This window comes from Dermochelys coriacea, chromosome 9, assembly GCF_009764565.3.
Source record: "Dermochelys coriacea isolate rDerCor1 chromosome 9, rDerCor1.pri.v4, whole genome shotgun sequence".
Taxonomy (NCBI): domain Eukaryota; kingdom Metazoa; phylum Chordata; order Testudines; family Dermochelyidae; genus Dermochelys; species Dermochelys coriacea.
Window position 1 is genome coordinate 58,047,623 of NC_050076.1, and position 15,132 is coordinate 58,062,754.

The 15,132-nt window shown below is 46.8% G+C and overlaps 1 protein-coding gene across 2 annotated transcripts in view; it reads left to right on the top strand.

The window, feature by feature from the left end:
- The window catches only part of ZNF185 (zinc finger protein 185 with LIM domain), a 128,186-nt gene that overhangs the window by 71,841 nt on the left and 41,213 nt on the right, over positions 1 to 15,132 (top strand). The window contains exons 10-15 of one of the 2 annotated variants that reach the window (XM_043491640.1): positions 2,769 to 2,807; positions 5,384 to 5,467; positions 6,629 to 6,712; positions 11,595 to 11,690; positions 12,429 to 12,527; positions 13,762 to 13,857. In XM_043491640.1, the coding sequence (XP_043347575.1) occupies positions 2,769 to 2,807; positions 5,384 to 5,467; positions 6,629 to 6,712; positions 11,595 to 11,690; positions 12,429 to 12,527; positions 13,762 to 13,857 (498 nt within the window). The remainder of the gene's footprint in view (positions 1 to 2,768; positions 2,808 to 5,383; positions 5,468 to 6,628; positions 6,713 to 11,594; positions 11,691 to 12,428; positions 12,528 to 13,761; positions 13,858 to 15,132) is intronic. The other variant, XM_043491641.1, reaches the window with a different exon arrangement.

Here is a 15,132-nt window from a genome sequence, read left to right on the forward strand (position 1 = left end):
TCTCCTACCCACGGCTGTATCCATTCTTACTTCATCTTCTTCCCTCTCAATGCTAAAATCTGGCGTGGAGATTTTCTGGACATCTCCCATCTATCTCCCCCCAATTCCTAGTTTAAAGCTCTCTTTATCAGTTGTGCCAGCCTCGATCCTAGAAGTCTATTTCCTTCCCTACTGAGATGAAGTCCATCCCGAGAGAACTGACCTCTGTCCGTGAATGCCTCCCAGTGGTCATACATCCCAAAGCCCTCCTTATAGCACCACTGCCTAAGCCATCTGTTGACAGTCATAATCTTGTCAGACCTTTGTTGCCCTTCTCTAGGAACAGGAAGGATCCCGCTAAAGATCACCTGAGCCTCAATTTCCTTAAGCGTCTTCCCCAGCCTAGCATAGTCTCCCTTAATACTTTCCAGCGAGAATCTAGCCGTATCATTTGTTCCCACATGAAGGATAATTAGGGGATTCTTTCCCGCTCCCTTTAGGATCCTTTTCAACCTCAGGTCTACATCCTGTATCTTAGCACCCAGAAGACAGCACACCCTTCTATTCTCAGGATCAGCTCTAGTTACAGGCCTGTCTATTCTTCTCAATAAAGAGTCCCCGATCACATAGACCTGCCTTTTCCTGGTGACAGTGCTATTCTCCAGTGTCTCCCCTGTTCTCTCTGGCTGCAAGTTCTTTCCATTCCTATTTTCCCTTACAATCTTCTTCAACCCATCCTGTATCCTCCTGGGGCTCATATTTGGTGTAGTCTCCCTTGACTCTTCCTTTTTTTCTATAGGGCTAGCCTCTCTTCTCTTCTTCCTTACCCTTCCACCTTCAACAAGTACCTGCTGAGCCCCTTCTTCATTTTCCAACTCTGCAAACCTGTTCCTAAGCTCTATTTCTCCTTCACTAGCCCATCTTTTTCTCTGCCTGGTTCTTTGAGTCACATGTTTCCACTGACCACTTTCCTCATCCAGTCTCTCCTCAAAATTCCCCAGCCCTGGTTCCATCTGTGAGTCTGAGCTTTTCCCTTCAGATACCTCATATCTTTGCTCCATCATCTGCTCAAACCCCTTCCTAAACTCAACCAGACTTTCCACCTGCATCTCCAAACCTCAGATCTTTTCCTCCATCAGCTCTATTAGACGGCATTTCATGCAGAAAAAACTCTTACCAGTTCCCCCCTCCAGGATCATGTACGTACCACAGCTTCCACATCCGGTCATCCTCAATGTGTCTTTCACTGCAGGAGTCACTCCCACAGCTGCCTCTGTAATCTCCTTCCCACCTAAATCCTGGTAATCTGGGAAACACAAGCCACACCAAAAAGACCACCCCCCTCCAAGCAAAAACAAACCCCAAACAAGCACCACAATCCAAACTTAAACTCCTCTGTTTGCTAGCTCCTGTGCTGCTGCAGCTGTCTGTGCTGCTGCCTGACTGGCTGGCTACCTTTATAGGGCCCCTAGTCAGAAGCCCCACCCCCTAGGCAGGGCTCAGCTGCTCTCTCAGCACAAAGCCCCACCCCCTAATCAGGCTCAGCTGCTCTCCCAGCACAAAACCCTTACATACACACAAATACAAATACTAAAAATACAAAACCAAGTACAACTACCTTCTCCTCCAACAGAACTCCCACTCAAACTCCCCTGTTTAGAGCTCTGTTTGCTAGCTCCTGTGCCGCTGCAGCTGTCTGAATCAAGTCCTAACTGAGAAAAGTCCAAGGAACTGCAGAACTGGGCATATCCATTGAAGGACCTTTGAAGTGTTTCCCATCCAAGAGGGAAAGGAGCAGAAGAAAAGAAAAACAGCCTGAAATCTTTGAAAAAATGATTCCTAACTCTCTAGAACCCACAACTAAGACTCATATTTTCAGGCCTGGCTGCTCAGAACATCCCAAACACCTGTTTTCTCCAGCCCAGCTTTATTGCACCAGGGAGAGAGGGGACGGGGCAGAAGGGGCATGCAAACATTAGTATGGGCCAAAGAATCTTCCACAAAGAAATTGGATTCCAAGCAGGATTTGCATCCAGTTCAGATAAGCTCCTTGGTGCAGGGACTGTTTTTTACCATATGTTATGAGGCTCCCATCTCAGCTCCAGCTCCAGTAACAGGAGAAGTGTAAGTATGCAGAGATATTGCTGGTGTAAGAAGCTCCGCTATCCAACTCTTCCCTGGGGGTTGTAAAGGTCAGTTCCACTAGTCAAAATAAGATTGATCTCCCAGGACAAGTGACTGCAATTTTTGCAGCTTAAAGGGCATTTTTTCCCCTCTTGGTCTAACTCGTGGTGGCACAATGAGGTGGCAGAGAGGCTGGCAGTGCCTGTGAGGGAATGGGAGAAGCAAGGATGGAATGTGCCACAGCAGTGACATAAAGTGGTGTAATTTACACAAGGGTAATAAGATAGTGTACCTTGCACTGATTTGGAATTCAGCTGGTGTGCAAAACAAATTCTGTATATGTGGAAAGGAGGCAGAAGAATTTTGTGTGTAACAAGAAAAAACTACTAAAAGAAAGGTGTAAAATATAAAGGGGTGACTTTATTTTACACCTTCTTCTCAGATGCTTTTCCTGCTTTCGCCCCATAGGTGTGTAAGTTACATTGGTTTTGTATACCCACTCACTGCTAAATCTGTGCAAACAGCATTACATGGCCCTATTTGTAAAATAGAATCACCCTTCAGTTCTCTGTCAAATTTGTCTCAATGCCTCCCATGAGAACTGCTCCCATGCCAGGTTTGCTCAGTGGCTTCATGCAATCTTTGCCCTTGTATCTCCTTTACAGAAGCCCAACACAAGAAGTACCACCCTTCATTGCCAAGAGGTGAGTCATTGGCTCTGTGCTCCAAAATTATAGTAGAGCTCCCCTTCTATGATACCATCTCAGTGTAGCGGATTCTATTAAGGGCTAGGGTTTGGAGTTTCCAGCTGGTGTGAAATTGTAGGCAGGGAAAATGGCTAGATAGGCTGGACTCATCCATTTGGGCTGACTTATACTGACATTGGAAAGCTCCTAGTGGGATGAACACGGCGACTTAGGCTATGTCTACAATGGCCCTTTTGTCATAAAACTTTTTTCACTCAGGGGGGTGAAAAAACAACATCCTGAACAAAAGTTTTAACGACGAAAAGTGCATGAATGGACAGGACTTCGTTAGCGGAAACTGTGCTCTCAGCGCTGAAGCTACCACCCCTCATTGGGAGGTGGCTTTATTTTGTCTCCAGGAGACAAAATGGCTATACAGCACACCTTACAACAGCACGGCTGCAGTGGCACAGCCACACCGTTGTAAGGTGCGCAGTGTAGACATAGTCCTAGATACTGAACTGGAAGATGACAACCGTGGATTGTCAGGAATCCTGAATTGTGGTTGGGAGATCATGGGGACCCACTTCCCTTCCTCTTCCAGAAGAGATTGGCCCCTGCAATCAGGGCCACCATTGGGCTTTTAACTTCCTGAGCAGTCAGTCCCACACAGAGAAAGGCTATCGAGGTGAGAGTAAGGGCTTGCTTCACTCAGCCAGTTAACAACATATTCATTGTTAAGTCCAGCTGTGGACTCCAGGGACAGAAACAGAGTTCTGAGGTGGGCCTTGAGCATTCTCTCTCTCAGGTGGTTGACTGGCTTACATAGTCAGGGTCTAACTGGCCACCATATGTGGAGTTGGGAAGGAATTCTCCCCCAGATCAGATCGGCAGTGACTTTGGGTGGGTTTTGACTGCCTTTGCACGGCAGGGGTGCAGGTCACTTGCCAGGATTATCTGGGTATCTCTCACTTTATCATTTCTCTGCCAATGCAGGGTTTTGGGCACTGGTGCACCTCAGTCCCTTGTATTCTCTGCCTGTGGCACATAATAGTCTAGTCTCCTGTGGTCTCCTCTACTTTGGTCTCATTTTGGGTTTACTGTGTGGGTGCTGGGTGGTGCTGGTGGCCTGGGTTCGATGGGAGGTTAGACTAGATGATCTTGTGGGCTCTTCTGGCCTTAAATTCTGTTATATCCTTGGCCATCCCTGCTGAAGAGGGGAGGGGCCAAAAGAAACAGGTCAACTAATTCTAGGGGACAAAAGGGAAGGAGTGGGAATGGGGCCAAAGGGAGTGAAGGAGCCATGCTGATAGGCCTGGAGACTGATGGCCTGTGTGACCAACTATAGCATAGGGGAGGGGCAATGCAAGCTTCCTCTAAAACACCACTGCTTCTCTCTTGCCTTAAAGATGAGAGGGCAGTTCAACCTCTATTGCCCATTTAGTCTTGATGTCATCTCAATGAGGAGCTCATATGCCACAATGATGAGTGTGGTGTAAATTCCTAGAGAGACAGAACAAGCTAAGAAGCCACTGCTAGTTCTGACGGGCTCACCTATCACCTATGGCAAGTCCTGGACTGAAATCAGGTCACAGCATGGGAGGAAGTAATAAGTCATGAAGGACTGGCTGTGCTGCTTGACAGAGAGCATAAGCCTTCTTTTCATTCAGAAGAGTGTTGGTCAGTGATTGCAGACAGTCTGAGAGTCATGGTCACAGGCCAGTCTCCGATCACATCACCTGCTGCCTGAGTTGTGCCTGGTCCTTCCCTCCCCCAACAGGGTCTGCCATGTGTCCCAGTCCCCAAGGAACTCCTCTGTCCATCCCTTACTTTTCCTAGTGGGCTCGCAACTGCCCCCAGCAAGCTGTGCCAATCACAGTGGGAGGGATGCTTTGAGTTTGAAGCACTGTGGCGCCCTCAAATGCTGCACCAGAGCCCAGGCACAAAAGTAGCTATAAAGCCAGACAAGGAGCTTCCCAGGTAAGGACATGCACACACTCTAAACTCACATAATCACTGTGAAGTGTCGAGACCACTTGCAATGAACATCAGGAACACTTGAGTTCCATTTTGATTCCTGTGGGAAGAGGTTTCAGAGTAGCAGCCGTGTTAGTCTGTATTCGCAAAAAGAAAAGGAGTACTAGTGGCACCTTAGAGACTAACAAATTTATTAGAGCATAAGCTTTCGTGAGCCACAGCTCACTTCATCGGATGCATTTGGTGGAAAAAACAGAGGAGAGATTTATATATAAATCTATAAATTATATATATATTTTTTTCCACCAAATGCATCCGATGAAGTGAGCTGTAGCTCACGAAAGCTTATGCTCTAATAAATTTGTTAGTCTCTAAGGTGCCACAAGTACTCCTTTTCTCTTTGTGGGAAGAGGGGAAGTGATCCGATCCAGAAGAACAGTTTATACAGGATTTCAGAAGTGTTCCTTGCACTGCTGCAGGGAGCAGACTTTCACTCCATGTGCACACATTTCTATCTGGGATGGAGTGTTCAGTGCAGCGCTGGGTGTCTTGGAAAGTAGGGGGACATTCACACTTTATCTTGTGTTTTATTAATTATTGTTTATTGTGATTATCAGTGACAAAGTGGATGAGGAGAAGCTTGTTGAGACTTCTCCAGCTGAAGCAACAACACCCAAACCCACTCTGGCTACGGGCAAAAGGTAGAGTTGCTGTGGAGTTTGTTACATGAAATAAGCCTGCATGTGAGTGGGTGCTCCCAACTCGTATGTACTTTGTGTGGCAGGTGGTGCCACTTGCTATGCTATTGCCTTCACTAGCTCCACTGAAGAAGGGGTGGTTCCTCTCAGTATTGAGAAAGATGCTGTTCTGCCCAATAAGCAAGCAGTGAGGCACTTAGTTTGTTCTACCCAGGAGTAGATGGGGGCTGCTATCTTTCCCATATTCAGATCTCCTCTGTCCCTAATCTCAGTTATACCCACCAATCCAGCTGAGAAGGCTTGCTACCCATTTCTTTTATACAGACCTCCTCTGGCCTAGGTTATACCGTTTGTCTATTTCAGAGATCCTTCTGTCCTTTTCTCAGGTTCAGACTTCCATGGGTGGAAGAAACTCATTTGCTTACTATGTCCCATGTTAGTGGAGTTCTCTTCCCTCTCATGTTCACTGCTCAGAGTTTGTTTGCTATATTTTGGTTGGATCAGAATAGGCTTCAGACCTATTTATTTGGCCTTTCCTTTTAAATTCTGTCTTCCTTTGCTATATGAGACTTGGACTTGGATGTACCAAATGAGTTTGTGGTAGCATGTCCAGTTAATTGCAACTTTCTTTCTATATTTAATCAGTGAAGAAAGTATATAAATGCCCCCAAGCCAATGCCTCAGAGTGAAATAAAGTTGAGAGCCACCTCCTCTCCAGAGAAAAGGTAGAGTTCAGACTGTGTTGATCTTCCCTTAGTCAAGGTCCATGAATATATTCCCGTGTCTCATTATTGCAGCGAATGCGTGATCCTAGAGCACTGGCCATAGTGGGAGTTATCTGACATGGCCACTCCTACCTGTGCAATCATTCAGTGCATGAGATAGTCTCCCACAAGACAGAGGGGATCATTGTTGCTTGAGCTAGGCAAAGAGTGAAGAAAGATTACACTGTAGGGAACAACTGGCAGAGTGAGAAAATAGACACTGCAGCTGAACAGGTCCATGGTGGCTCTGATTTATATGATTAGCTTGAGCAGAGTGGGCTATCCTCCAGTATATTTCTGTTTTTTTCCTATGCACCCCTGTATTATATTTCCGTAAGTTATATTAGGCTACAGTACAAGTATTACATACCAAGTCTTACTTTTGTTTTTTTGTTACTAGTGACAAACCAGTTAAAGAGGAGCCTGGCCTGATCTCTTGGGATGAATCGGTTCCAAAAGCCACCACCATTTCAACAGGGGAAAGGTAGAGTCCATATGAAACACCTTCCCTCCTCCTGCAGTGAAATGAGGGTTGTGCAGAGAGTGAAATAGATGCTGTCTGTCTCTGCCTGTTGGGTGTTCCCTTTAGCTCGCCTTGTGCCTGCAGTGCAAGAGCCTGCTGATGAAAGGTTAGTATAGTAAATCAGGCTTAGTCCAGGAGGCAGGCAGTAAAAGGCGCTGTAACCAGGTGTCATGGAGTCTCTGGGCCAGTGCTCTGGAACTACTCCATATGAAGCCAGTCAGGACTCTGGTGTGGCATGCCTTCTTTCTCTGAGCATACTGTTTCCAGGGCAAGAAGGGTACACAGCTTCGACCTTCCTGGGTCTGACCTCAGAGCATTCAGCATCCCCTTTTACGTCGTGCGTTTCCCACAGTGAGTCCACTCGTGCAGGGCTCCTGGGGAAGCCAGCGGGCCGTGCACCCCAACTCCAGAGTCAGAACTGACTCTCAGCCAGTCAGTAAAACAGAAGGTTTGTTATTTGACAGGAACACAGTGTAGAAATCAGTGACTTTCAGCCAAGTCCATCTCCCCCTCTTCCAGTCTAACACAGCAGACTGCCAGCTTCCAGCCGTCCGACCTCAGACAACCCCGTTGCTCCTCCTCCTTCTTTTTGTCACACTTTCTGGGTAGAGTCACCTGGTTGTCACCTGGTTGCATCCCCCTCCTGGGTCTCAGGTTATGAAGGGCACCGGTCATAGTATAGATGCAGGCAGCTAGAGCAGTCTCACCTGCCCCAGAGGTCCTAGCCAAAGTCACACACTCCTATTCCCACTATCGAGGTATTGGTGCAGCACACACAGTATTCATGTAAAACAGTAAAACTCGCATAGGCTCAACAGTAAAACTCACATACAACATAACAAGGGAAAATCCCCACTTCATCACACTAGGAAAATGGGGCAGCCTGATGTGAAGGTAGCATAGCAAGTGGCTAAATGCCTCTTCTACCCCTGGAGCACATTCTATTCAGAAGTAGCTGTTGTGGGTGTTCTCCCCACATCTCTAATGAAAGCTGCCCACCACTGCCCTCTTTAACTTCAGCATAGGATCCGTGATGTAGCACTCATTTATATAGCTCATTTCATCTAGCAGGATCTCAAATCAGGTTTGACTGTTGACCTGACTCACGTGTGCTGGAGAAAGAGAGGAGAGGAAGATGCCAATTGAAGCCCCTGCAATAGTGTTACCTTGAGAATTCACCCTGAGGGAGGACAGTGATGTTTAAGACATTGCATGCCCTGGAAGTTTCCCCTCTTCCTTTTCCTCTCTCTCTGCCCTCCCCTGATCCCCCCTTTCACCTCAAAAGACTCTACTCATTTGTATAGTTTCCACCTTTAGGAGAAACAGCTGCCAGCTCCAGCTCTCAGCAGCCTGCTAGACCAGAGCAGCAACCTTCTTTCTCCAGGCCTGGCAGCTACAACACTCTTGAAGGGGTAGACATCTCTCAGCACAGCAAAGGGGATTAACCCCTTTCTTGCTCAGCCAGAGATGAGGCACATATACTCCATCACATTTCCCTCCTGTGCCTAAAGTTTGTATCTCTAGCTCAGGTGAGAGGCAGGTTGGTGATACAGTGTGTGATGGAAGCTTGCAGTGAGGCTTCCTGTGCTGTGGATAAATTGATTGCCAAACCAGCCTCTTTCACCAGCCGCAAAGTCATAGAATCATAGAAGATTAGGGTTGAAAGAGACCTCAGGAGGTCATCTAGTCCAATCCCCTGCTCAAAGCAGGACCAACATCAACTAAATCATCCCAGCCAAGGCTTTGTCAAGCTGGGCCTTAAAAACCTCTAAGGATGGAGATTCCACCACTTCCCTAGGTAACCCATTCCAGTGCTTCACCATTCTCCTAGTGAAATAGTGTTTCCTAATATCCAGCCTGGACCTCCCACACTGTAACTTGAGACCATTGCTCCTTGTTCTGTCATTTGCCACCACTGAGAAAAGCCGAGCTCCATCCTCTTTGGAACCCCCCTTCAGGTAGTTGAAGGCTTCTATCAAATCCCCCCTCACTCTTCTCTTCTGCAGACTAAATGAGCCTAGTTCCCTCAGCCTCTCCTCATTAGTCATGTGCCCCAGCCTCCTAATCATTTTTGTTGCCCTCCGCTGCACTCTCTCCAATTTGTCCACATCTTTCTTGAAGTTGGCGACCCCAAACTTGACGTAATACTCCATATATGACCTCACCAGTGCCGAATAGAATAGAGGGGAATAATCACTTCCCTTGATCTGCTGGCAGTGCTCCTACTAATGCAGCCCAATATGCCATTGGCCTTCTTGGCAACAAGGGCACACTGTTGACTTGTATCCAGTTTCTTGGCCACTGTAATCCCCAGGTCCTTTTCTGCAGAACTGCCGCTTAGCCAGTCAGTCCCCAGCCGGTAGCAGTGCATGATATTCTTCAGTCCTAATTGCAGGACTCTGCACTTGTCCTGGTTGAGTCTCATCAGTTTTCTTTTGGCCCAATCCTCCAATTTGTCTAGATCACTCTGGACCCTATCCCTACCCTCCAGTGTTTCTACCTTTCCCCCGGGCTTAGTGTAATCCACGCACTTGCTGAGGGTGCAATCCATCTCATCATCCAGATGTTAATGAAGAAGTTGAACAAAAGTGATCCCAGGACTGACCCCTGGGGCACTCCGTTTGATACCGACTGCCAACTAGACATCAAGCTATTCATCAATACCCATTGAGCCCGACGATCTAGCCAGCTTTCTATCCACCTTATAGTCCATTCATCTGATCCATACTTTTTTAACTTGCTGGCAAGAATACTGTGGGAGACCGTATCAAAAGCTTTGCTAAAGTCAAGGTATATCATGTTCACTGCTTTCCCCATATCCACAGTGTCAGTTATCTCATCATAGAAGGCAATCAGGTTGGTCAGACATGACTTGCCCTTGGTGAATACATGTTGACTGTTCATGGTCACCTTCCTGTCCTCCAAGTGCTTCAAAATGGATTCCTTGAGGACCCGCTCCATGATTTTTCTGGGGACTGAGGTGGGCTGATCAGTCTGTAGTTCCCTGGATTCTCCTTCTTCCCTTTTCAAAGATGGGCACTAAATATGCCTTTTTCCAATTGTCTGGGACCTTCCCCGATTGCCATGAGTTTTCAGAGATAATGGCCAATGGCTCTGCAATCACATCAGTCAACTCCTTCAGCATCCTCGGTTGCATTGCATTCATCCCCATGGACTTGTGCATATCCAGCTTTTCTAAATAGTCCTTCACCTGTTCTTTCACTACTGAGGGCTGCTCACCTCCTCCCCATCCTGTGCTGCCCAGTGCAGCTGTCTGGGAGCTGACCTTGTCTGTGAAGACCAAGGCAAAAAAAGCATTGAGTACTTCAGCTTTTTCCACACCATCTGTCACTATGTTGCATCCCCCATTCAGTAAGGGTCCCACACTTTCCCTGACCACCTTCTTGTTACTAACATACCTGTAGAAACCCTTCTTGTTACTATCACGTCCCTTGCTAGCTGCAACTCCAATTGTGCCTTGGCCTTGCTGATTACACCCCTGCACACTCTAGCAATATTTTTATACTCCTCTCTAGTCATCTGTTCACATTTCTACTTCTTGTAAGCTTTCTTTTTGAGTTTAAGATCACCAAAGATTTCACTGTTACAGTTGCCTGCCAAATTTGCTATTCTTTCTGCACTTCGGGATGGATTGTTCCTGCGCCCTCAATAAGGCTTCTTTAAAATACAGGCAGCTCTCCTGGACTCTTTGCCCTGTTCATATTAGCCTTCCAGGGGATCCTGCTCATCAGTTCCCTAAGGGAGTCTAAGTCTGCTTTTCTGAAGTCCAGGATCCTTATTTATCTACTCTCCTTTCTTTCTTTTTTCAGGATCCTGAATTCAACCATCTCATGGTCACTGCTTCCTAGGTTGCCACCCACTTTTCATAGAATCATAGAATCATAGAATTCTTTTACTTCCCCTACCAATTCTTCCCTGTTCGTAAGTAGCAGGTCGGTTCCTCCTGCACTTGTACCAGGAAGTTGTCCCCAACACTCTCCAAAAACTTCCTGGATTGTCTGTGCACTGAGGTATTGCTCTCCCAGCAGATGTCAGGGTGATTTGAAGTCCCCCATGTGAACCAGGGCCTGTCATCCTGAGTCTTCAGTTAGTTGTCCAAAGAAAGTCTTGTCTACCTCATCCTTCTGATCCGGTGGTCTATAGCACACACCCACCACAACATCACCCCTGTTGCTCTCGCCTCTAAATTTAACCCAAAGACTCTCAACAGGCTTTTCTCCTTGTAACAACCTTTTATGTATTTGAAAACTTATCATGTCCCCCTCACTCTTCTCTTCTCCAGAATAAACAAACCCAGTTTTTTCAATCTTCTGTCAGAGGTCATGTTTTCTAGACTTTTAATCATTTTTGTTGCTCTTCTCTGGACTTTCTCCAAATTGTCCACATCTTTCCTGAAATGTGGCACCCAGAACTGGACACAATACTACAGTTGAGGCCTAATCTACGCAGATTAGAGTGGAAGAATTACTTCTCATGTCTTGTTTACAACACTCCTGCTAATACATCCCAGAATGATGTTCGCTTTTTTTGCAGTAGCCTTACACTGTTGACTCATATTTAGCTTGTGATCCCCCAGATCCCTTTCTGCAGTACTCCTTCCTAAGCAGTCATTTCCCATTTTGTATGTGTGCAACATACTAAATGGAGTACTTTGCATTTGTACGTATTGAATTTCATCCTATTTTCTTCAGACCATTTCTAGTGTTTCACACAGTGCAACCTTGTTGGTCTAGAGAATAATTCCGCTGAATGCCCTTTATGAAACACTTTAACAACACCTATGAGTGAGTGAAGCAGTTTAATGACTCTCCTCCTCTGGCAGGTCCAGCCCCCAATCTAGAGACATTCCCGCACATCCCACTGATGCCAGATTCACAGCCCCTGGATATCTGGGTGATGCAGAATGTGACCCTAAAAGGTACGTGGGTGTTGCATTTAGTGGGGTTATCCAGGAAATCTGAGGACAAAGGGAAATCTAAAGTCCACTCCTCTCAGAAGGTACTCTTATTATAGCCATCAGCCGTGGAGTGTGAAATGATGAAAGAGACTGTGCAGAAGAGTGTAGATACCCCAGCTTGCAGGACATAGGGTGAGCTCAAGGTGTATTTCACCTCAGCCTTTCCTGACAAGATTTGAACACTTGAGCTCTATTCTTTCATCAATGCCATGTGCTCGGAGGGATTGGAACCCTTAAGTCTTAGCCAGTGTTAATGCTCTGCTCCCATCCTAGTCACCATAAGATGCTGTAGAGGCAACAGAGGTGTTGAAGGACAACTGAAATATATAGACAAGTTTCAGAGTAGCAGCCGTGTTAGTCTGTATCCGCAAAAAGAAAAGGAGTACTTGTGGCACTTAGAGACTAACAAATTTATTTGAGCATATGCATGCATCCAATGAAGTGAGTTGTAGCTCACAAAAGCTTATGCTCAAATAAATTTTAGTCTCTAAGGTGCCACAAGTACTCCTTTTCTTTTTGAAATATATAGAAAGTCAGTGCCAGTAGGTTGGCACACTGAAATGCAGTTGGGGCCCATGAAACAATCCCCACAGAAAGAGCCTTTGAACAGTTGGACAGAGTCTTTCCTTTTTCTCAGCACATAGAAGAGGTTTACATGCTGATTCAGGTGCCAGTGATGGGCTTTTCCTTCTTTACCAGATCTGTCCCAGGCTATGAGGAGGGACGCCCCACAAGAGAGATCAGATATGATAGTACCAGAGCCACAGAGCACAAAGAGCCTGAACTGAATGTGACAAAGTAAGGAGTTAGGGGGCACAACCATCATACTGCTCTGATGATGAATTCTTGAGCTATGTTCCATTCCCCTTTTGTCTAAGGCTTTGGAAGTGCCTGTTGCTCACTAACCTCTTAGCATCAAGCAGGTGCAGAACATCACAATTTGAAATTACCATGCCAGGTGCCAATTCTATTCTATTCCCTGCAGGGGCCTATGGCACTGCTGCACCTTGGTCCCTCCTGTTCTCTGCCTGTAGCACACAGTAGTTTGCTCTAATTCTGGATGTGCAGGTGCTATGTGGTGCTGGTGGCTTGTGACATACATGAGGTCAGACTAGATGATCTGCTGGTCCCTTCTGGCCTTAAACTTTATTACTCTACAATGTTCAGGGCAATTAGGCCAAGCAATTCCAAACTCGCTGCCAAGAGGTTTAATTTGAGTAATTAATATTCAGATGATATTCACTGAAAATCAAATCTCAGTGAACTGATCTAATATAGCTCAAGCTTCTTCCAATGTTCCCAAGATCCCATATCCATTGCATGCGTGTCTTCATGGGTACAATTCAGCCCTCTGAAATGCATGCAGGACTCTCACTGACTTCTCTAGACCTTGCACTTGAGTATAGTTGGGTGGAATAGCCTGTGCTAAGGGTCTCCTAACTCCAGCATAAAAGAGGCCAAGTAACAAAATAGTCATTTCTATAGCAGTACCTTAATTGTACATGAGTGAACTTAGCCTCACAACCACCTCTCTTAGATAAATAAATATGATTATCCCATGTTACAGATGAAGAAATAGAGGCACAGCAACTAAAAGTCTTGCCAAAGGACAGACAGGGAATCGGTGGCAGAGCTATTAGAGGTGCATGTCTTCTCAGTCCCAGCATTATGCCTTAATCATAAGACCTCATCCTTTCTTCCCAGTCTGACCCTGGGTGTTGGCTTGATGTGCAGGTGCTGACCCTGGGTCAGACTCCATTGGCTATTGGTCTTCGCTTACAACTGTCAAGCCACTATTGCTGGGAGGAAAACTCATAGAATGCTGTACATCCCAGATTAGTGGGTAGTGAGAAGAGGGGTTTAGCAAAAGGAGTTCTGTAGTCCACGTTTATTTTGCATTGTCTATACTTCCCACACATTGCCATGTTCTGGAGTAGATATTTCACAAAGGATCTAGCCATTTCAGAATCTAATTCCATGAGCCAATCTCCAAGGCCCTTTGCATACTGGAATGACCCTCCTTCTTTGGGAGGTCCAGCCGTTCATCTGGGGACAGCAGCGCTGTTACCCAAGCAGTCCGACACAAAGTTCCCATGCACCTGGATGATGAAGAATTTGACTTCAACAGGTCAGGGGGAGATATGTGTTCTTTTTTGAGTGCTGTCCCTGTGGGTGCTCCACTTTAGTTGTTTGTGAGCCCCTGCACTCATAGTCGGAGACTTTTAGTAGCAGTGCCTGGTTGGGTCACACATGCACTGCAAGCAGTTAACTGATGCTGTGTGACCAACCCCCACTCTGTTCCTTCTCTACCACCCTTGGCTATGAGTGGGAGCAGTCAGCAGCGCCTCTTACTTTGTAGTTAATTAGTTACAGTCAGTTCTTAGTTTCCTTATTAGCAGCTACTTAGTTTGTTTCCCTTTTCTTTTCTCCTTGGTTTAAAAAAAAAACAACAAAACCTCACGGCCAAGAACTTCAGAAAAACAGCCGTTATGAGGGTGAAAGCCCGCCCGCAATGGGAATGCCCAGTTTCCTGGGCTCTCAGCGCCTTGTCTCCAGGCTCGGAGTGCCTGTCCTTGACAGCCACGGTCAGTGTGTTTGCTGCCTGCTGCCAACGCAGGCACTAACACAGTGCTGCATTGCCTCAGGCTCACAGAAAGGCAGGGAGTGGAGAGATCTCTCGGACCTGCATCAGGGTATGAGGCTTGGGACCCTCCCCCCTCACTTCGCCAGCCGCGGCTTCGGATCGGAGTGCCCCGCTGGGCGTCACTTGAGGAAGCACCTGGGTCCCTACTGCAGGAATAAAAAAACCAAACCAAAACAAAAAAATCCACAGCGGATAATAGCACTGGCTGTGCTGTCAGCACCGGGAGCTCGGGTGGCTGAGAGCTCTGGCACCGCTGCAGACAGAGATTTTGGGGAACGGCTCCGGCGCAGGCACTGAGAGGAGCTTGGAGACCCGTGCCTCCACGCCTCAGCTGTTCCGTGGGCAGCTATCCAGTGCCGGCACTGCCTGTGTTGTCAGTACTGGGAGCCAAGGTGGTGGAAAACCCCAGCACGCCAGCTCCACTGGCTATGTCTACACTATGAAATTAGGTCGAATTTATAGAAGTTGTTTTTTTAGAAAGCGTTTTTATACAGTCGATTGTGTGTGTCCCCAAACAAATGCTCTAAGTGCATTTAGTTGGCAGAGTGCGTCCACAGTACCGAGGCAACTGTCAGCTTCTGGAGCGCTGCACTGTGGGCAATCTCCACCGCCCATTTGTACTCTGGGTAGAAATCCCAATGCCTGATGGGGCAAAAACATTGTCATGGGTGATTCTGGGTACATATCGTCAGGCACTTTCTTCCTTCCCTCCCTCCCTCCGTGAAAGCAATGGCAGACAATCGTTTCGCGCCTTTTTTC